The sequence below is a fragment of the Hydra viridissima genome, unplaced genomic scaffold (assembly GCF_058129835.1).
Source record: "Hydra viridissima isolate aposymbiotic clone 2 unplaced genomic scaffold, HvirCarnegie_v1 scaffold_5, whole genome shotgun sequence".
NCBI classification, from domain to species: domain Eukaryota; kingdom Metazoa; phylum Cnidaria; class Hydrozoa; order Anthoathecata; family Hydridae; genus Hydra; species Hydra viridissima.
Window position 1 is genome coordinate 20054817 of NW_028324304.1, and position 23925 is coordinate 20078741.

At 26.5% G+C, this 23925-nt stretch overlaps 2 protein-coding genes across 6 annotated transcripts; one reads left to right on the plus strand and one right to left on the minus strand.

The window, feature by feature from the left end:
- Window positions 1-1114: 1114 nt before the first annotated feature.
- LOC149889252 (ATP-dependent DNA helicase PIF1-like) lies at window positions 1115-2368 on the minus strand. The gene has a single exon (XM_090089215.1). It carries the CDS (start codon window positions 2366-2368, stop codon window positions 1115-1117), a length of 1254 nt encoding a protein of 417 aa, XP_089945341.1.
- Window positions 2369-3138: 770 nt separating this feature from the next.
- On the plus strand, window positions 3139-13343 carry LOC149889253 (uncharacterized). 5 transcript variants are annotated; one of them, XM_090088411.1, is made up of 4 exons: window positions 3139-4589; window positions 4725-4775; window positions 7447-13133; window positions 13211-13343. In XM_090088411.1, the coding sequence occupies exons 3-4, from the start codon at window positions 12704-12706 to the stop codon at window positions 13234-13236; spliced, it is 456 nt and encodes a 151-aa protein (XP_089944537.1). In that variant the 5' UTR covers window positions 3139-4589; window positions 4725-4775; window positions 7447-12703; the 3' UTR covers window positions 13237-13343. The 5 variants fall into 5 exon arrangements, with proteins under 5 accessions (XP_089944537.1, XP_089944535.1, XP_089944534.1 ...); XM_090088409.1 differs by lacking the exon at window positions 13211-13343 and having other exon boundaries at window positions 3139-3630; window positions 3704-4589; window positions 7447-10887; XM_090088408.1 differs by lacking the exon at window positions 13211-13343 and having other exon boundaries at window positions 7447-10887.
- The last annotated feature ends 10582 nt before the right edge of the window (window positions 13344-23925 follow it).

A 23925-nucleotide genomic window follows, 5' to 3' on the forward strand; every position in this document is an offset into this window, starting at 1 on the left:
AATTATTGTATTGCGAACTTTTTATACAATCAGGTCCAATATCGTCTAATATTATTACTGTTTTAATCATTCGTTCATCGCTATTTTGTATGCCAAACCTTTCTTGTGAAAAGCTGACTACTCTTTGAATATATTGATCTAATTCTTGTACATTGTTCACCACCAAGTATAAAAAAGCCTGTAACTTGTTCTTTTTAAAGTTGACAATTTGTTGCCATGTTTCAATTTGATGTTCACTCGGTTCTCTTCTTTGCATGATAAAAACCATTTCAGCGTAGGGATATTTTCCTAATTTTAATAAATCTCTAGATAAAGAAGATTTACCAATACCTGTAGGTCCCACAATAATAGTATTTTCAGGTAAAGAATCGACATGACTGTTAAAAATGTGATGTTTGACAGGATTGACATTTTCTTCAGTTTCTGTCTGATCACCTCTTAAATGGTACCCTGAAAATCCTTTTTCTTTCAAATAATCACCTAGATTTTGTTCTTCTTTATCACTCAGTTTTATTTTTTTAGATTCAACACTCATGTTATTGACTTAAAGAGCTTATTAAATTTAAAGCTAACGGTAGAAATTGTAGAAAACCGCCTCTTTTGATTCTTTTATTTTTTATTCGACTATGAAAGGTGTTATACCTTTTTGATTTTTTAGCTTTTTTATAAACTGTTCTTTTTTTCATTGTTACATGATCAAATCCGATTCCAATTAATTAAACATCAAAATAGAGCTAGCTATTATATATTTGAATATGTTTTATATTTTTACGTGTCAAATTATGTATTTACACCTTTTTTATTTTTAATAAATTACAAAAACATTTTTATAAAATCTCCTACTATCGGAACTTTTCCAACCGTATTGTGTATTGCTGGAACTGTAGCAATAATACCTTTTCCTCTTTTTCTTAACTTATTTTTTTTAACTAACATTCTTTTTAATCGCGCTTGTCGTTTCCATTTTTTAATCAATTGTTTTTTATTTTTTTTCCAATATATTTTACCTGCAGCACACATCTTTCGCTAATAACACTACAAAAAAATACAACTCAATATAAGTAACACATTTATTATTAATAAAAAAAGACTATAGCTTTAAATCAAAAAGAAATTATTCAACTTCTGTATATTTTCGTTTTAAACTAATATTTTGTTTTTCAATGGCGTCATAAAATTGTTGAACTTCAAATCGCACTTTAATGGCTTGAAGATTTTTTCGAATGGTATCTTTTTTTCCAAAAAGTTTCAATTGTTTTAAATTACAAACTCGACTTAATCCAACATAAATTAAACCTGAACTAAATTCTTTATCGTCTAATTTTATATACAATCCGTAACAGGTTAAACCCTGACATTTGTGAACAGTCAAAGCGAAAGCTAAAACAATAGGATATCCGCTTCTTTTGGAGACCACTTTGTTTTTAAGCCTTATTTCCTCTTCGTATTTTTTTAATGGATAAACAAAAGAATCTTCTCTTATAAATAAGGGATTACCATCGTGACTTAATTGAAATGTACCACGAGTACCATTGACTAAATTAAGACTGACGTCTATATTTTTGATTAACATAATGTTGGCTTTTTCTTTGACTTTTATCATTTCAGGAATAGCAAATTCTTTTTCATAGACTTTGTTAGTGGTAGTATTATGGTATTCGATGACATTGCCTTTTATTTCATTTAATTTTTCTTCGTTGTACTTTTGAACTTGAGCGCGAGTAAAAAAACATCTTAACCACAAAGGATGATCTGTATAATTTTCAACATGATTTTCTAACAATAAATTAATATCATCCTCTGACAACTGAGCTTTTCTTAATCTTTGTAATAAATGAAAGTAATTTAAATCTTCTTTTTGACGAAAACTTTGTGACAGTATTACATTTTTAAATTGACAGCGCGTCCAAACGGTAGACGTAAAACAAAAGTTACCTTTGACTGGTGGAAGTTGATAAAAATCACCTGATACAATAAGTTGAATACCGCCAAAAACTTTCATATTTCCTCTCAATTTTTGAGCGATTTGATGCAGTAAATCAAAAAAATCAGCGTCTAACATGGATATCTCATCGATAATTAAAACATCTACTTCCTTCCAAAGTTCTCTTTCCTCCGTCTTCATATACTTTATAATCTGAACGATATCCATAGTGCTTTTATAACCCGCAAATTTATGAACAGTGATTCCCTCAATATTTTGAGCTGCTACACCTGTTGAAGCTGTCATTTGTATCGTTTTTTTGTCTTTGTGTCTTTGGTATATTTCTTTTAACATGTACGTTTTACCGCATCCGCCACTACCAGACAAAAAAACATTGTGTCCCATGTTCACATGTTGTAAAAATTCATATTGTTCTTGATTCATTATTATTAACTAAAATGTAATTCAAATTTATGGAATAAAAATCATTTTTACAAGTAATCATGACAACCGTTATTTTTCAAGCATAAAAAACACAATGTTTTATTTCATAATCTATACTACTTGTATAAAACCGTAAAACAATTACAACATTCTTAATAAAAAAGTCGACGACAATTTCAATCCAAAAAAAGTCAACGTGAATTTCTATCCAAAAAATATCTAAGTTCGTTCATGTGACTAAAAAGGTCTTTTTTCATCAGTTCGTTATCGTTAAGTTCTGTTACTTCTACAATAGGATGTACATAGTTTTTGGGCATTTTAAGTTCTTTTATGTACTTCTTTTTTAACTCACAGCTGATTTCATTTTTACGTATGTTGACACTTTCAGTTATTTTCTTTTCACTCATTTTTTATTTTTTACTAAAAATACATCTTCGTTTTTAGAAAAAACAGGAATTTAATTTAAAATGAAGAGATAAACATTTTTTACGTAAACAAACCATCTTGTCGCAATTCGTACAGCAAATTTTTACATGAACATTATTCCTATGGTGACACATTTTACAAAAAACATCATAATACGTTTTCACTTTTTCTTCATTATCCACAACACAAGGAATCCGCATTAATTTCACAAAACAAAATTTGCAATAACTTTGAATCAGTTGGTTTTCAAAAAACAAATTACTGCATTTGCTACACTTGAACAATTCACCCATATTTCCTTTTTTATTAATGTATAAATTTTATTTTTAAAAATAAAAAATGTTTATTAAAACGTAACAAATGATAGTTAAAAAATATTATTCACGAGTGATGATAAGTATATGAACCATTTGGTAAAAATTAGGTAAAAATTATGTAAAAGTTAAATAAAATAAAATAAATTATTAAATAATCCATAAAGATTAATTATTAAATAATCCAGGGGGTAAATAATCCATTTAAAAACGAAACTCGTCACGGTATTGGTTGAATGATTTTGAGTTTCTGATTGGTTGTTTTAAAACGAAACTCGACACGGTATTGGTTGAATTATTTTCCCCCTGAAAAGGATTATCGTTGGTATAAAAGTTGTGTTTCGGTTCATTCTGGTCAGTACAGCGTTCGACGCCACACGACAGCCTGAACCTCTGCACAAATTTTTATTGAAAAAATGAGCGTGTCTTCAACTACAACGTCCGTGAAACTTGTAGACGGTGAGGTAGAGATACCTTTGGAACATCGTCCTTCCGCAAGCGAACCATTGATCCGGTTTTCAGGTATAAATAATAGAGATATATAAAAGATTATAAACATAGTGATGAATAATGTATAATAATAAATTATTTTTAGGTGAATTCTATCAGTTCCACTATAACAATGGAGGAAGTGATAGAAATTCATACTGACGATGAATTTGATTTTATGATGGAGTCAGATTCGGAGGAATCTGAAGTGGAGGAGACGGAGTCTTCAGAATCCGAAATCGACGATGTCCGCCATGATCCGGATTATATACCTGGCGTTAGAGAGGTCCGAGTAGTATTAAATCCGGTCATGCCTTTCAATAGAAACGGACAATAATTTTTTATATTTTTGTATCTTTGTTTTTTATAAAAAATAACTTTATATCTTTTGTGACTTTGTTTTTTTATAATAAAAAATTTATAATAAAAAATTTTGTGACTTTGTGTTTTATAATAAAAAAAGCGACGACGACCTCCATGATCCGGATTATATACCCGACGTTAGAAAGGTTTGAGTAGTATTAAATCCGGTCATGCGTTTCAATAGAAACGGAAGATAGTTATTATATCTTTTGTAAATTTATTGTAGAATAAAAAATAACTTTTTTTTAAATAAAAACAAAAATGTTGTTTTCGTTTTATTATTCACTAAATAATTAGCCTGAAGGTACAAGTTTCCATAAAAAATTATTAATCACTGTAGTCAGTTATCAAATGAGGTTACAAATTCAACAAAATAGAAAAAGAGTAAATAATTTACAATGAGTAAAAAATAAGTTTTGTATATTTAAATATAATTAAAAAAATAAAGATTATGAGAAAAATAAGTACAAGATAAACAGTAAAGAAAAAATTTTAAAATTTCTTTTTCAACGTTAAATACAGGTCATGAAAAAGTTTTACTTTCATGTTATGAATGTCTTGATCGGTTAATTCTTTATATACTAACCATTGTTCATTCATTTTGACACACGGAAAACTGGTTTCATCAGGTACAAAATTTTGGTTTTTCATTATCCTGTTGTACTTCCATTTTTTTATTATTTTTATAACTTCTTCTTTCTCTTGCAATGTAAATTTGTGTTTATCTTTTAAATTGTAAACTTTAAACTTACCTGTTATAACAGGTAAGTGTTCTTTTTCAGGTATTGTTGTGGTTGTGTTTGGTGCTATTTCAGGTATTGTTGCGGTTGGTTTTGGTGCTATTTTAATTCGTTTGTACTTTTGTATAATATAAGATTTCTTGTCTTTCATTGATAAATTCAATTCTTTTTGGTTGTTCATTTTAATTAATCTAAATAATTTTTTTACAAAAATATTCAATGACAACAGATTCAGTTTGAAGATTAATAAAAGAATTATTATTCAAATGTTCTACTATAAAATGACAATACTCAAAATCATTTGTAGCATGTAATAACTTTAAATAATATTTTTTATGAGTTAATAAACCGATTTCTTTAATCATTTCACTTGTATTGGAATAACTATCAATCTCCATGTGTACAAAAAAATTATCAATCGTACATTAAACCTTGTATTTCTCTTACAATATCATATCTTTTCATATAAGCTAATATTCTTAAATTTTCAGCAAAGGTCTTTTTTAAATAAAACACTACCGCTAAATTAAAATGGGAAAGTTTTTTATTGTCATACTCTAATTCTTCTATTTTCCATTCGTCCATTCCAGCAATTCTAGCATAAACTTTTGAATCTATTCCCAACTTTCTTGCAATAATTTCCAGAGCTAATCTTTCATTTTTTTTTTTCCTTTGCTGCCTTTCATATTCTTCGTCAAAGTAATCATCCTCGTCTTCGACTGCATCGTTTCTTCTTTTTTTATTATTTTGAAAATTCATCTTTTTTTAAAAAATGACATGTTATAAAATGACATTAATGAGAAATCGTATTTGATAACAAAAACAAAAAATTTATATACGATTGTATTTGATAACAAAAACAAAAAATTTTTTATAAACAATTGTATTTCATTTCATTTTTAATCAAATCTAAATCATATTTGTTCATTTCTTTATAAATTAATGTTTCATTGTTTATTTTCACACAAGGAAAACTTTTGCAGTCTGGTAGCATTGATAAATTTTTAATAACTCTTTCATAACGCCATTTTTTATAAATGTTTTTCACTTCTTTTCTTTCTTGAATTGTCCATAAATGTTTTTCTTTTACGTTAAACACTTTGTAATAAGTTGAATTTACTGTTAACTTTGATTTTTTCATTTTAGTTAATATTTAACTAAAAAATAATTAATAAACCTGAATTATATTTAAAGACAATAAAAAACATTGTTATAAAAAAGTAAATTCAATAGATTGATAAAAAAAATGATCTGCAAAACAATCAATATTTTTTGTTACACCCAATGTATTTCTAAATATTGAAAATGTCCTTTCATTGCATAATAAGCATGAATTTTTTTTTGATTGTCTATGGGATCTTTTTGAAAAATTCTTAACATTGTTTTGTAAATTTTTTCATGAAGTGTTCTTTCATCGTAATCAATGCTGTCAATAACACAAGAGGCTAAAAAGTCGTATCCAAATTGTTTCCAATTTTGTCCAAATAAATTCGTGATAATATTGACGATTTTATTCATATTAATTTCTTTAACCATTTATTTGCTAATCTAAAAAAAAATTTTTACATACAAATTAATTTTTATAAAAGCAAAAAAATGATGATGTACTGAACCTTAAACTTCTTTTAATTTTTTTATTTCTCCTTTAAGTGACGACTCTTTTAAAACCTCAGCGTTGAAATAGGGATGATGTTGAATATTTTTTCTACAACGATTTTTTCCCATCTAAAAAATCAATTTTGTTTCTATTTTTTGTTTTGTTTCAAAGACATGACATTTATCCTGAGTGCATCTTTTGTGGTTTTTAACGATTCATTTTTTTTAACATATTTTTCAATTTCCGCATGTTATTTTAATTTTTCTTTGGTTAACATTTTATTACATATACTTTGATGAAAATGAAAACAAGAAACACAAAAATACAAAACACATTTACAACAACGAAACAAATCTGTGTTTTGTTTATTCATTAAAAATTATTCGTCACAACAATCACAATTTCCGTAATCATCTGCAGGACAAGCAAAATCTATATGTTTTTCAGCTATTCTTTGATAATGATTTTTTAAGTCGTTAAGATAAAATAAATATTTTGAAGAAGAATTCATTCTATACCTTTACTTGTGTTTCTTTTACGTACTTCAAAACACTTCAATACGAGTTCAAGTCGTTTGATAAAATGTGTTTTTTTCAAGCTTATTTATGTGTTTTTTTGACGCTTAATCTTGTGTAATCCTATTTCAATAGTGGATAAAATTTTATAGTGTTAAAAGTTGTTTTCGAAACTAAGTTAAATTAATATTGACGTCAATGTTAATCTTTTTAATACTGTGAAGAATTTTTCTTTTGTTAAAAAGGTGTTTTCGAAACTAAGTTAAATTAATATTGACGCCAATGTTAATCTTTTTAATACTGTGAAGAATTTTTCTTTTGTTGAAAAGTTGTTTTCGAAACTAAGTTTAATTAATCTTGCCGCCAATGTTAATCTTTTTAATACTGTAAAATATTTTTTATTGTTAAAATATGTTTTCGAAACTACCTCAGATTAAAATTGTCGCCAATGCAAATACCGTGAAAAATTTTTTATTGTAAAATAATTTGTTTTCGAAACTACGTTAGATTAAAATTGTCGATAATGTTAATCTTGTTAAAATTATTTAAAAAAGGTTTTTTGTAGGTCAGATTATTTGACTCATTTTCTTTTGTTTATGACATATTTTTTATTAAAGTAATGTTTTATTTTTAGAATATTTATTGTTATCGGATTAAGTCTCAAAAAACATATAAAAAAGGGTTGTTTTTTAAAGAAATCATTCAACGTCTTCAATCGACAAGACATCGAACAAAAAGTAATACAAAAGTAAAGAACAAAGCTATCAAGGTCGTAAGTAAAAAATGGTTACTTTATCTAGTACTCCTTCTTCTCATTTTTTAAATTATGGTCAATTAGCTGCAGGATCTTTATATTGTATTTATGTCAATGAAAAAGATGACTCTAAAAGTAAAATGAATCAATATTTAAATTGCCCTATACAATTAGTAGGACAATTTGACTTTAATAAAAATGTATTTCATGTTATTCGAAACGCTAAAAAAATTTCCGTATTGATACCTTTTAAAAAAATTAACGAGTGTTTAAATCACAGCTTAACTATTTGCGAAGGATTAGACGATCCTAAATTTAACGTTAAATGTTTCATGTATCGCGCTGCTATAAAAACATCACCTGATGACAATCGTTTTGTAAATCCAAAAATCAGCGGTGAAAGAAAAATGGAATATTATTATAACGTAGTTGACGATAATGTTATTTCTTATGAAAATTGGGATGAAAATTTTATAGCTGAAATGTTTATAGAAAGTATTAAAGAAAGTCAAAATAACGCTTGGAAAACGATTAGTAAAGAATTTACCATTCCTTTAATGACTTTTAATGCGGATAAACCTACTTTAATATCGATGTATAATTATATTCCAGAAAAAGAAACTCATGTTTTTATTAAAGAACAAAACAGATTAGAATACGAAGTAATGAATAAAAAATCTATACCGTCTTATGTTTTGACAGAGAAAAAGTTAACTGCTGTGGAAGGACCACCTGTCAGTACGTATTATTCTGAATCTGATAATATGATATAACTTTTAAAATTTTTTAAAAACTTTTTAAAAACTTATTTTAGAAAAATCAAAAGAAGAATTAGATTTGTAAAAGATGACGATGGTATACGCTTTACGTTTTAAACCATTTTTAATCAATGTGTGTGATTTAATAAATGACAATAAAGAACTATTAAAGCATTTGGAAAACAACAATATCAAAAAAATAAATGATATATGTGACAGTCTTTTGTATTACAGTTTTTATTTAAATGAGCAAGATCACTTTTTAATTTTGAAAGAAAATACGACTTATTTCTTTGAAAGTTATTGAAATTTTTGACGATGAAGAAAAAGGTACTTTTTTACAAGACGATAATTGTCTTAAACACACTGGAAGATTAATCGATGGATTAAATAGTGTGACTTATTATTTGAGTTTATTAGACATTAAAAGTGCAAAAACTGAAATTTTAAATAACTTATTTGTTGATCATTTTAGAGCCTTAAAGGAAAAAGCTGAACAAAACGATGATATTATATTTTGTAAATATTTAGCATGTCACATTTGTGACCATTTATCAAACGTTGTATTTTTTTTAAATTTAATGCCGGGTTGTAGGGAAGCTCATAACATATTTCATTATTGTTGTGAATATTTAATTCGTCACGGAATAAATGTGGATGATATTTTATCGAGGAATACTGTATAATATTTGTCATTTTTTATTTAATCAAAAAATAATAAACGACTAGTTTGTATAACGATTTTTGAATAGTCATTGTGTTAAATTTATTAATTTAATAAACTAAAAAATCTTTTTTATTAAATAGTTTAACAAGGGAAAAACTTTAACTAAAACATATCGATCGTCATGGAAGACAACAAAATAGAAAATATGTCGTCTGAAGGTTCTTTAAAAATTACAAAATCTAAAGGGTTTTTGGTAAACAAAGGAGTTGGTACTGTAACAGATGATCTCATTGACAGATATCCAGATTTGAACCAAAATTTTAAATGTTTAGCAAACAAATATCCGCATATTGATTTTGAAAAGAAATCCAAAATGGTATTAAATGAATTCCGAGAAATAGGCTCATTATTAGAAAAATTTGAAAGTGTCAGTAATTCAAATCATATAATGATTGATGATGAATTATTAATTGAAAAAGTTCTTAATTGTGTTTTAGAAGATAATTATTTAGGTGAAGATTATGAAACTTGGCTCAACAAAGCGAAAAATTTGGTTAACATGGAAGAATTGAAAAAAGATTTACAAATTCAATTCAAAGACGATGATGTCTGGTTGGTGAGTTATATGGTTATGGTTAGAAAAAATTTTTTAAGTAAATATTATAAACTAGCTACGTTAAAAATGTTTCGTTCGAGATATGAAATTTCGTTTCCTCATGGCTACGAAATTATTAATGAAATGAAAGTATTGTTTCACATGTTTTTTATTAATACCATACCTAAAAGTATGTATATTAAATCAAATGCACCCAAAAGATCTAGTTTCGATAACTATTACGAAATATATTTGTACATGCCGAAGATGATAAAAATGCTAGAATTAGAGAAAGAAAAAGAGTTGGAATATAGCACCCTAAAATATTATCATCAGTTGATTTATTGTCTGTATACGCCTTATCCAGTATATGAAATGTTTAAAGAAACGAACAAAGAAAATAAAAAACATTTTAGTTTTAAAGGAACGGCTTATGTTTACGGTAGAAAAAGAAAGAGTGAAAGTCTAGAAGTATTACATAACTTGTATCCAGAAGCTACACGTTTTGTATTTTTTAAAAGAAATTTTAAACCTGATTCAATTGATGATTTACGTAACGGTGACTATTTTGATAGCGCTTTTAATGCTGATGTGTTTTTTTTATCTAACAAAAGAAAAATGGTAGAGTGAATAATAAAAACAATAACAATAACAATGTTTTTTTATTTTTTTAATTTTTTACACGGTAATGTTATTTTAAAACGGTGGTATTTTTATATAATATAAACAATGTTATATGATCTATGTTTTGAACTAAATATAATATGAACCATGTTTTTACTAATTTTGTATTTTTAAATTTAGCATTAAAATGGAAAAAATAATTAAAAATGTTCCTGAAGACTTTGAAAAATGGGATATAGATAGAGTTGTAACTTTTTTAAACCGTCAATTTGTTCTTATTTATTTGCACGAATATTATGGGATTTGTAAAAAATTGAGCTACATTAAACAACTTGCTCGTTGGAGTTTAAAGCATCCAAAAGTAAAACCTCATCAAAGTGGGAATTTTATGTATTGGAAAGTATACTGCGATGATAAATGTTCTTGTTGTTTTTAGTTAATATTATTTATTGTATGTCCTGTCATTTTTAAGAATTCATAATGAATATTGAAAGCTTGAAATATTGCTCAAGTGATCAATTGTTTTGTTATGAAAGAAAAAGTCAAAGCTCGTGATATTTTGAAAGAAATGTTTAAAAAAAACACTATAGAGAATAGCGATTTTCAATTTTTGTTATCTTTGGAAAAGAAAATTGCTTTTTTTAATTATTTACATCATAGCTTAAAAAAAAAAGAAATTGACTATATAACAGTGTTAAATCTAGAAAATAAATCGTACAACTTATTTATGTATTTTTTACACGCTTTTTTACATAATTATGAAATGTGTGATGGTAAACGTTGTGGAGGTAGTCATTTAAAACCATGGTAAATTTTATATTTTGGAAAATATCAGTTTGAATTGTAAAATCCGTTATTTTTTAGAATCATTTCATAACATAAATTTAAAAAATGAGTATTAAAGAATTGGTTAAGTATTTAGAAGATGCATTGGAAACACCTAGTATATTGGATGAACCACCGGAAAAGTTCGTCTCGATTAAAGTTATTCTTCACTTGATTATGAAGCGTCCACATACAGCGCGCGAATCAATAACGAAAATGATAGCTGATAGCGAAATGGATTTTTCTTTAATGTTGTCTTTGACTGGAGAAAGACCTTTTTTTAGTTATTTATATGATTTTTTAATTCAAAAAGATGCTAAATGGATGAAACTGTTATATTTATCATTAGAAAATAAAACTTATGACCTTTTTATGTATATTTTACACGCTTCATTACATGATTATGATATATGTGACGGTAATTATTGTGGAGTTATAGATTTAGACTATTTTTAAACAAAACACATACACTTTTATATTTAGAAATGAATGAAACATTAAATAATCAAAAAAAGAGATTTTCATGTTGTCAGGTTTGTCCAAATCCGAATTCCAATATGGAATGTTGTTGTCAAAAACCGAATTGCGATATTGTATGTTGTTGTCAAAAACCAAATTGCGATAAGGATTGTTGTTGTAGTTTTTTAGAAATATTTTTAGATTGTTTTACAGGTTTTTGTTTATGTTTTTGTTTATGTGAAGAATAATCAAATGTTTATGTTGTTAGGGTTGACAAAAAAACCAAATTGCAATATTGAATGTAATTGTACTTTATGTAGTTTTTTAGAAATATTATTACAGTGTTTTAAAGTTTTTTTGTTTTATGAAAATTGTAATTTTGATTGAGATTTGAATTCATAAATGTTTTTTATTTATTTTAAGATAAAATGGAAGTTTTATTAACTTAAATAAAATTTCACCAACGACATAATCCTACTTATTTAACTAAAGTATATTGCGATGATAAATGTCACTGTTCAATTTAGGATATATTGAAAATTAGTAATCTTCAAGACTGGACTTTTTTGAACAATTTATTTTCAGAAAAATTCAGTTTTTTAGACTTATTATTTATGTTAGTTAGTATTTTTTTAGAAACATAATTCTAATATCAATTTGGTATTTGTTTTAAAATCCTAATTACAATGTCATTCAGTTTGCTAATGTCTGACGATGAATTAATCGATATTTGTGCGGAGATTTTTTCCGAAGATTGGAGTTGTACATTGTTTAGTCGCGTGTTGGAATGTAGCGAAATAGTACTCAATAAGCAATGTCTGGATAGAGAGATCGTTTTAGTGGAAATGAACAAACCATTAAAAAATGACACTTTTATAAAAAGTTTGACGGAATACACAAGAAAAGAACAAATCGCTAAAATTATAAAAAATTTTAAAAAAAAATCTGAGTGTATATGTACAGACAGGTGTTTTGTAGACTATATATGTTATGTAGATTATATTTTGTTAGTTTGTAAAACTGTTAATTATGATGTTGTACTTAAAAAATGGAAAATAAATAATTAAAAAATGGTATTTTTGTTTTGTAGATAATTAAAATTATAATTAAATATCATTACAGCGTTTTAAAGTTTTTTTGTTTTATGAAAATTGTAATTTTGATTGAGATTTGAATTCATAAATGTTTTTTTATTTATTTTAAGATAAAATGGAAGTTTTAATAAAATATGAATTTCTTGAAATAGAAAGTGTTTATGCTACTAAAAATAGTGCTGGATTAGATCTTCATTGTGTTGGTCAAAAGGAATTAAAACCACATAGCAAAACCATTGTAGACAGTAATTTAAATATGAGTTATATGCCTAAACATATTTGTGGAATAATCATGGCTAAATCTAGTGGAATTTTTAAACCTTATCATGTTATTCAGGGTTTAATTGATCCTGACTATGTTGGCAATATAAAAGTGCAAATAGAAAACAAAAGCGATGAAATTGTAAATATCAATAAAGGAGAAAAAATAGCACAAATGCTTTTTATTTCTTATTTTAGACCAATAAATATCAAAGTAGAAAACATTGAAAGAAATGGCGGGTTCGGGTCAACAGATCTGGATCATGGACATGGAGGGAATACAGGTAATAACATAGATCCTATTTATCTATTTTTAATTGTTTTGACTTAATAATTTTATACATATATCTTTGTTTTTTAGACAACGAAATATCACTGTTGTGTTAGAGAATGTTCCCTTCTAAAGTTATTAGATAGCGACTCGAACAAAAATGAACAATATAAACCAATAACTTTTTATTGTAATCCTTGCGTCGAATATGTGGATCTGGAGAAAAAACAACAAAACGCTTTTGATTTTTGTAAAAAAAACATACATCACTTGAACTATAATACATCTTCACCTTTATTTTGTAAAAATATATATTCAATATTATGTAGTATTTTTAAACCGCAAGATATCATTTTATACAAAGGTGGAACTTTAGAAAAAAACTTTTGTGAAAAACACAATTTCAAAAGTTTTGACTTGGAGAAATGGAAAGTTCCAACAGTAAAAAATATTGTTGAATTTGATATTTGTGTTGTTTGTGAAGAGCATGAACAAAATGAATTTCATTGCTCTAAATATGAAGTAACTGTATATAAAAATTATTTAAACAAATATCATTTATGGGATTTAGAGTTGTTCTTATCATGAAATAAAAAAATTTTTTGAAAAAAACTTTTAAATTTTGTTTTTTATGTTATAAACCATTAATATTTGTATATTCTATTCCTATTTTAGCTATAATAATAATATAACCAACATGGAGTACTCTACTTCTAAAGTGCAAAAATCCTATATTAGTGGAACCCATTTTTTTGTCAACACATATAGAAATAAAAGCACTGTTCAAATTAAAACGGAGAGTATAATGAACACAGATGAGTTAAATATGTATATTCAAAATCCTTTGGATATAGAAAAATGGATAGAACAATTTACATCTGAACTCCTCGATAAAGAAGAAGAATTATCCTTTCCTTCACTCGACGTTCCTTGTTTATACCAAAACGTGGTAGTCATGTTGTATGGAAATGATGATTACGGAAGCGGTGAGTCAAAAGTTGTTAAATTTGCTTATTCGTCTCCTGTGTATGTGATTAAAAAGTTGGAAAAAAAATCATTTTTGAAAATGATATCTAATATCAATATTAAACAAGCTTTTGATTATGTCGAAAGTGGTAGCGGTTGGAGACTTATTGCTTTAGATTTGTTCAAGTCTCAATTATTGACCAATGTGAAAGAGGACAAAATTATGAAAATGAGAAATGAAATCATAGGTTCCATAGAACGTAAAAAAACTAGATCAAATTTTAATCCTTTTTCAAAACATAACGTTGACGCTTTAATTAAATATTTAATAGAATTAGATAAAGAAGAAAATATAATCACAACAAATACAAAAACTAGATCAGATTTTAATCCTTTTTCAAAACATAACGTTAACGCTTTAATTAAATATTTAATAGAATTAGATAAAGAAGAAAATATAAACACAACAAATACAAAAACTAGATCAGATTTTAATCCTTTTTCAAAACATAACGTTAACGCTTTAATTAAATATTTAATAGAATTAGATAAAGAAGAAAATATAAACACAACAAATACAAAAACTAGATCAGATTTTAATCCTTTTTCAAAACATAACGTTAATGCTTTAATAAAATATTTAAAACAGTTAGATAAAGAAGAAAACTGTAAAGATAACGAGTGTTCAGAATTAATGGGTCCTTGGTGTAGACCTCGTATGGTTTGGTCAGATAATAATATTCAAAATGGAAAAGTATTACATTTTCAACAAAAACAAAAAATGTTTTTAGATTTTAGTTCAATAGTAGACAAAGGATATTGTTTTTATGCAGCTTTATTAATAGGTATGTTGTTAAATAAAATAAAAATTAGAAAAGTGAAAGATTTTGATCATTGGGAGACTGAAAATACGGTAGGCGGTATTAAAAGCGAAGAGGAAGTTTTTGAATTTTTAAAAAAAGGATTAAAAGAAGAAGATTGGATAGCGATGAAAAATTTTCTCATTTTTATTAAAAACAGTTGTTATAACTTGACTGTACAAAACTTAGAATCCATATGTATGCATTTTACGAACGAAGGCATCATGTTTCCGTATCATTTAAGAATTTTTGTAATTAAAAAAAAAATCAATCGACTTCATTTGATTGGTAACAATTTAAAAGTCATAAACATTTACGAAGATTATTTAAACCCTATTTTTGAAAGTAAATTGTTAAATCCATTACAGTTAAAAAGATTTTTACCATTACTGGAAACGGAAGAAAAAGATTTACTAAACGGACAATTTTCCAATACCATCAACCTTTTAATAGCCAATCAAGGTAATCAAACTTACCACGCTTTAAATTTAATCAATCTTAACTACAGTAAAAAATTAGTCAGTGAAAAACGTGAATCAAAACGATATTTAAAAGAGTGTCCCCGTTGTTTACAATTTTATTCCAATGAAGGAAATAAAAAAAGACATGAAACTACCTGTGAAGGATTTTATGATAATAAATGTTTTTTATATAGTCCAAAAAGAACTTTTTATAAACCACGTACAAAGTTTATGATGCAAAGTAGAAGACAATTTCCATTTTTTATCACTTTTGACTGTGAAACATTAAATATACCATATACAGGTGAAAAAGAAGAAAAACAAAAAACATTGTCTCATTTAACCTATTTTTGTCATACAGTGTCATTAAATATTGTTTCTGATCATTTAGCTAAAAAATTGTTTGGATTAAATGTACAAGAAAATGTGATAAAACAATTGGTTTTTTATTACGAAAACAACGATGAAAGTTTAAAAAAAAATATCATTGATTTGTTACCCGTTCCTATACAACACTGTAAAAATATTATAGCCTATGAATATCGGCAAAAATTATGGAGAGAGATGAGTCAATGTGAAAACCTGAAGGTAAAAGAAAATTTAAAAAGTGATTTGATAGTGTATGATTTGTTGTTATTAGCTGCAGTAGTTAAAAATTATTGTAATCAGGTTTTATTAAAAGAAAATTCTTCTTTAAATATATCGTCAGAAGATTATGATTACTTATGGCAACCAGATGAAATTATTTGCACCATATGTAAAAAAAAATGTAATAAATTAAAAGCGGAAAATGTGAAAAATCGTTTTTGTGAAATTGAAATAGAAAAGCGTTATAATCAAAAAGAAATAGATTATGTGAATTACAGTCATGAGAGTTTAGCAGATTTGTTATACGAGTGGTTAAGCGAAGTGAATTTGTTTGCTTTGTCTGATTCAATGCAAAATTTGATTCAAAATGAAAATACGTCAAAGATCAAACAACGTTTATTGTTTTTAACGCAAACTTTATATTTATTAAAAAAATGGATTTTACTGATCGAAACATACGGAGAAGGTTATAGTTGGCAAAATGGGTATATGTGTAAAATCATTAATATGAATATGGACGAAGTCATGAACATCATACGATGGTTAGGTAAACTATTTTTAACACAACGCAGGTATGACATTTTATTTGAAGAAGATATGATTTTTCAATTTGATTCTATAGATATGGATTTGTTTTTGTTAGAAGATAGTAGATTTTTATTTAAAACCTTTTTGGAAATATTTCGGGTGATGAAAACGTTATTACAATCGCGATATATACATTTAAGTGAGAATGACAAGGTAAACGATATACAGTTGTTTTCATTACTTTCTGACATTGATGAAACACAGGTAAAATTATGGCACCAAGTATTGACTGTCAGTTTAAAATCTAATCATGCTGATAGTGAAAATGTTCATTATTACGAACAACACTTATATGAAAAAGAATTTCAAAAAGATTTACAAAATATCTTAAAATCGGTACTATATCATTTTGAGAACTACTTAGTCGTTGATCATGATCATTATACTGGAGAAGTGTTAGGTTTAGCTCACAATCTATGTAATGTATCTTACGGTAAAGTTTCTTCTCACAATATCTTAAATATATACGCTCACAACTCTGTATTTGATAACGCCGTCATGATCATCAATAGTCTACATAAAACGTTAGATTTTCCTTTGCACGATTTAGATAATAGTACCAGCAGCGATTATGAAAATTTAATGAAATACTTTACTTTTGATAATTGTTTTTTTATAGCGCAAAATAGCGCTAAAATTCGTATCGTAGATTTTTACAACAAAGTTAGAATTGTGGATTCCTATCGTTTGATGAACATGTCTCTCAATGAAGCTACCTCCATGTTGACTTCAAAGTGTAAGAATGATTTAATTACGTCAGCTGTAAGTTATTTTTATCAATATGGATTTTTGGATTACGAATCCATGACTCATTTATTGCAAAATGAATCTTTAAAATCTTGTTTGACTAAAAAATTAATTTTTCCGTATTCGCAATTGGAATTACATTTATTAGAAAAAGAATACGAGTCAATACCACCCATTGAATTATTTGCTAAAAATGATTTATCAAAAAGTGCTACTTTGGAAGAAGAAATGGATAAAATTAAAACGGATTACGAAAACGTCAAATTGATTTGGAATTTTTTTAAAATTAAAAATTTAAAAACCTTGTTGAAAATTTATGTGGTGATTGATTCGTTAAGTTTAGGAATGGCTTTGATTGATTTTGATAATAAAACGTTTGTGCAAACCGGTTTTCATATATTATCTGCTGTCAGTATATTTAGTTTTGCTAGTCATTTTAACAATTGGATGAGTGGAATAAACGTACAACATCCTCCAACTCACGAACATCACCAATTGATTGAAAAATGCGTTCGAGGTGGAATGTCGACCAACGGTTCGTTCAAGTTGGAAATAAATACAGACTATTACAAAGATTATTTGAAACTAAACTATATAAAAAATGATTTTGACACTTTGATGTTTTTTGCTGACGAAAATCAACAATATGGTGGAGCTCAGACGGGTCCCTTAATATGTCAAATGAATTATCATTTGGATTATGATACCAAAGACTTTAACGAAGTTTTAAACAAGTATTATACACCGCTTCACCGTTTAGAACAATTTTCCACTGATGCTTTTGTTCATTGTAAATTATCCATGAAAAAAGAGTATCAAGATAAATGTCACGGATTTTCACCTATGGTTCAAAGGGGACATATACCTTTATATCAATACAGCCCATACGAAATTTTAAAGTTGAGAAAAAAATTAAACAACGGACAATATACGATTGAAGAAGATAAATCCGTAAAGTTGTTGATGAAAGTAGATAGTCACGTGACTGTCGAAACTTTGGATTATTTAAAATGGTTAGTAGAAGAAAGAGGGGTTGTGATTGAAGAAATATATTCCGTTATGCCTGTGTATCGATATCCTTTAAGCGCTAAAAGTATACATTTTTATATGAAAATGAGAGCTGAAGCACTAAAAATAGGAGATTTGATTACTGCTGCTTTGTGTAAATTTATAGTCAATGGACAATATGGATTTCACACGAGAAAACCTGAAAAAAATATCAACATTAAAATCTATGTTCATACGCAAGAAAAACTGAGACAATGTATCAAAAATCTGAACGAATTGTACGAAACCATGATATCTGAGGGAGTTTCACCTGATGAATTTAAACAATGCTTACCTCAAAGTTTTCAAAAGTTTTTTTTCGTTAATGGACAATTTATGACTTATAATGCTGAAGATATATATTTGGACCTTAATAATCAAAAAATTTCAAGTCAAGAAAATCCAACCTTACCTTACGATTCTTTTTTTAAAGAGTTTTTAGCTACCAAAATGAAGAACCTCAACACTAAATCTGTGGTTTGCAGTTTAGAAGGTGATAACGTAGACGTTTTGAATTTATTAGTGGATGATGTTGAAATCAATTTAAAAAAAGCAGTGGTGACTTTGGTGGAAGAAAAATCTAAAAAAGTGAACTTGAGTTTACGAATGATAGCTGCCAAAATATTAAGTAACGCTAAATTGAATATCAGTCGCTTTGTCTTTGATTTACAAAACATGTGTGAAAAACATCAAGCTAGCGCTCATTTAATGGTGACTGACACTGATTCAGCTTGTTTTATGATCATGAGAGAAAAGAGTGACAATTTCAATTTGAATGACGAATTTCAACAATGGATAAAAAACGATGATCAATTTAATCCATTGATGGATTTTTCAAATTATCCTAAAGATCATTTTAATTACAATAACGATTATGCTAAAGCGCCGCATCACTTTCAAGATGAAGTACCACCTAAGGCTGTTATTAATAAAATTATGGCCATGGCTCCCAAATGTTATATGGTCGATGTGGATAAGGAAGGTAAATTGAGCACTAAAAAAAGATTCAAAGGTGTACCTTTATATAACATCAAAATGAACAATTATGTGAATGGATTAGATTGTTATCCATGTACCAACCATATCATGAAACAACAGTGGAAAAATATGATATCGAAAAAAGACCAACACGTGTTACAAAATCGTATGGGTATTAAAAGAAGCGGAGAAGGTTTTGATATCGCTATCAAAGAATGTAAATTACAACTTTTTAAAAAACCGAACCAAAAGTTATATCCTTTTGATTGCGGAGTAATGGCTGAAATTAGAGGGCATCATGTTTTGAAACCTTTAGAGGAGTTAAATAAAACTGTTTTACCTAACAAAAATGCTTTTTGTAGCGACAATCACATAGAACAATTAATACGATTAGAACATGAAATTATTAAAAATCATTCTTACTTGAAAAGAAATAGACATTTTATTGACAATACGGTTTTACCTTTTTATAAATTATTAAAAAATTCTATTTACGATATACAAAATAATTGTGAAATAGAAGTCACGAGTGATGAAACCATGTTAAATAACGAATGTAGTATGAGTGACGTTTTGTTGTAATAGAGGTGTTGGATAAAAAACATTTTTTCAATAATAAGTGATAAATGTTATTAGTTGTAACTGTAATAAATTTTTTATAGCAATACTTTTGTAGGTAAAAAATAATTAATTAATTAAAAAAGATGGAAAATGTCATGGTTATAAAGCAGCTCATTGAGGAAATAAAAGAGGAAGTAATGAAAACGAATGAGTGCAAAGAAAAAGACATGACAGACGATGTACAAGACGATCCTTCAGTGATTCAGAAATTGGATAAAGTTTTCAAAAACGTGCAAAAAATGGAAAAAGAGTATTTGGTAATTCACAAACACGCTCAAGATTTCATGTTCCTTGTGAGAAAAAATTTGGAGTCCAGTCATAAATTGAAAAAAAAGCATCATTTGATGAAAGGAAGATATCACGAACTGTTTTTAACCAAAATTAATAAATTTAAATATAGTTTGTGTTTTCAATGTCAAACGTATTATAAAAAGAAAGTTTACGGATATTATTTATGTCCTATTTGTCAAATGAAATGTTGTAAAAAGTGTGAAAAAAAGCATGTTAAAAAACATCATATTCACTATGATATGAAGGGACAATGTTAGAATGGTATTTTTTATGTTAAAAATAAATGGAAAGTGTTGTTTTTTAGATTACATAAAAAAATGAATGAATTATATTTGGAAATTTCTGTATCATTTGAAGAAAAAGGCGACAAGGCGACAAATTTCATTTGTAAAACGATAAAAAATGTACATCACATTGAGTGTTTGTTAGAAAATAAATTGGACATTGATTTAATGTTGTACCCGGCTATTTTGGATCCGCTAATCAAAAAAGAAATCATCGTGACGTACTTTTACAATGATTATGTTAAAGAAAAATTTTCTTTTAGATATAAAGAAATTGGAGATTTGGCAGAATATCAATTTTTATTATGTGATTGTACTTTTCGAAGTTTTGTTTTATTTAAAAATGTTAACGTATCACCTCAAATGTGTTACATTCCTTTACTGTTAGCTGTTAATAAAATAAGAAGTTTTTGTGTAAAGGAGAGCCATTATTTTAAAAAATATTACAAGTTATAAAAAATTTTTAGAAAAAAAGACAAAAAATGAAGTTGGAAAAAAGCAATTTGGAAATTAAAAAACAACTGATCATTTTTTAATTCAACGGAAAATATGACGGTGATCAAAGGTTTGATTTTCTTATCCGTTTAAAAAAACAAAGACGTCAATGTGAATATATTATTTGAAAATTTAAACGGTCTTGTCAATGAAGAAATCATAACGTACGTTTTAAAGACAATGGAAAGAGAAGACATTAAAAACTACGTTAGAGCGAGCAACAGCGTAAGAATGGAAACGCAACTAACGTATTTTGGATTAGAATTAGACTTGGGATGTGATGAACAATACTACTATTCCTTTGTTAATCATTGTATAGATTTTACTTTAAAATGTCATTTGTTGAAAAGTAAACATGTCAAAACATGAAACTTGTTTTATTATATAAGCGTCATTATTTTTTACACATTTTTTATTTCATAAAAATGACAAGTATAACAGACATGAAAGTCATTGCGACTTTTTATGACGAAGAGTTAAATTTTGTTCATACACAATATTTTTTTGATTTGACTGAAAATTGGTTTGATAGGTTAAACAAATGTCAATCGGAAGATATTTTAGCTTGGTTTCACACTGGTAATAAACAATATAAAAAAGTAAAATTTGATTTATTAGAAATGAATCAACCTGTTTTAAATATTAATCAACAAATACTTTTAGAAGAAAATGTACATCACTTTTCTGAATTTTTAGGAGAACAATTGATGGAAGTGTTAAAATATATTATACCACTTTATTTAGATAAACTTTTATCAGATAATCATCAATTGTCGTATTATACTTTTTCACGATTTGTAGAAATGTATGCTTTTTTAAACAATAAAAAATAAGATTTACTTTTTTTAGATTTATAAAAAATTATGTCCATAGACGAACAAATGTGCCAATGTTACGAAGAACTGAAAAAACATGATAAATTATCAAAAGAATATGCAAAATTAAAGTTTAGAGCTTTGAGAAAATTTTTAGCTTACAAATGGTGGTTAAAAGATGTCACTTTGAAAAATATAGCTTCCGATCAGTTTTTGGAAAATACCGCTTCTCATTTTTTGAATAATCATCATAGAATTAATTTAATTAAATCTTGTTTGGCGGATCCTAAAATTACAGAAAATGTGTTGAATGTGCAAAATTTAATTAATGATAAATGTATGGATAGAAATCACCCTATTCAAATGGCAAATTTATTTTACAGTTCTTTAGCGTATCAAATTTACGAGGGAATTTTAAATACGACAGAAGACAATCTTAAAATTGTATTGGAATTTATTTATTACAAGTATAATTTTTATTTTTTATCAAGGTTTTAGTGTATTTTTTAGATGATAATTATTATATACGAAGAAGAAAATATAAAATATATTCAACATTGGGAGATGGATTTCTTTACGTTTAATTTTGAAGAAGATTTTAACTTAACGATTCAGTATATAAATGACATTTGTGAGCAATTGAATCCTAATAATGAAATTGAAATTGGATTGTATAGTTTAAACAATAACAAAAGTTGGTTTATAAAAACTTTATATGACTGTAGCGAAGAAAAAACGTTCTTTTTTAAAACGCGTATTGGACAATTGTTTTTATTGTTACCCTTATTGTAAACAGGAATATGGTTATATAAAAAAAATGATCCGTTTTTTATATTTCATAGACAAGTAAACATTAAAAAATGGCATATTATTTAACGTTAAAAATCAATGGTGAAACAGGCGATTTCAAATGTGGTATGGATTTATATTGGGTGGAATATAAAGGCAGCCATGTAGTATACACCAATTTTGAAAGATATTTATTTTTCGAATCAGTCTGTATGAACGCTGAATATTTAATCGATTTGAAAAGCGAATTTAAATTTATAATGGATGAGGATATTCAAACTATTAAGAAAAGTTATCCATTGAATGGTGTGAAAGATCGTGAAAGATTTAGAGGAATTGTAAAAAAATGTTTGGAAGAAAATCAAGATTATTTTTTTTACGCTAAAGAGTCGTCATGTGTATTGCTTGAAAAAATGAAAGGGTTATTATAAAATAATGACAACAAAATGTATCGTAATAAAAATAAAAGTTTAAATTTTTTGTAATGATGTTGTTATTTTTTTAAACAAATATTTTAGAAAAAAACTAAAACAATGAGCAATAATATCATCCGCAAAGACGATGAAATACAGAACAAGAAAACAGAGGATAAAATCGAACTGAATTCAGACACTTATTTTTTTTAAAAAAGGTGCTTAAAGAAGAATACATGAATAAATATACTTTAAAAGAAGATTCTCCGATATCCAGGCTTGAAATAGAAGACTTTATTGAAACTAATGAACAACGTCGATTTATGATTTATGAAATGATGATAAAAAATAAATAAAAAATTTGTTATGTAACATTAATATTTGTTAATAAATAATTTTTTTAGGTAATAAATAAAAAAATGGAAATGAACAAAAACAACGAAGAAAAATTTAATTCGTTTGAAGAAAAGTCAGTTCAGGAATGGATCAAAACTTTCTTTGTAAGTTTAAAAGATGAAAAAAAAGAACAGCAAAGCGTGGTTATAAACGTTCATATCATTAATCATTAAAAAAAAAAAGACTATCTGGATATTTCAGAAAAAGCAATAAATTATTTTTTGTTAATGCTGACTTTGTATATTATAATATACATGTTAATTTATGTTCTCGTGAATAATATTTTTTAACTATCATTTGTTACGTTTTAATAAACATTTTTTATTTTTAAAAATAAAATTTATACATTAATAAAAAAGGAAATATGGGTGAATTGTTCAAGTGTAGCAAATGCAGTAATTTGTTTTTTGAAAACCAACTGATTCAAAGTTATTGCAAATTTTGTTTTGTGAAATTAATGCGGATT

What these genes read in the sequence shown, in the direction of transcription:
- LOC149889253 (XM_090088408.1), top strand. Translation starts at nt 9,173, where the DNA reads ATGGAAGACAACAAAATAGAAAATATGTCGTCTGAAGGTTCTTTAAAA.
- LOC149889252 (XM_090089215.1), bottom strand. Translation starts at nt 2,368, where the DNA reads ATGAATCAAGAACAATATGAATTTTTACAACATGTGAACATGGGACAC.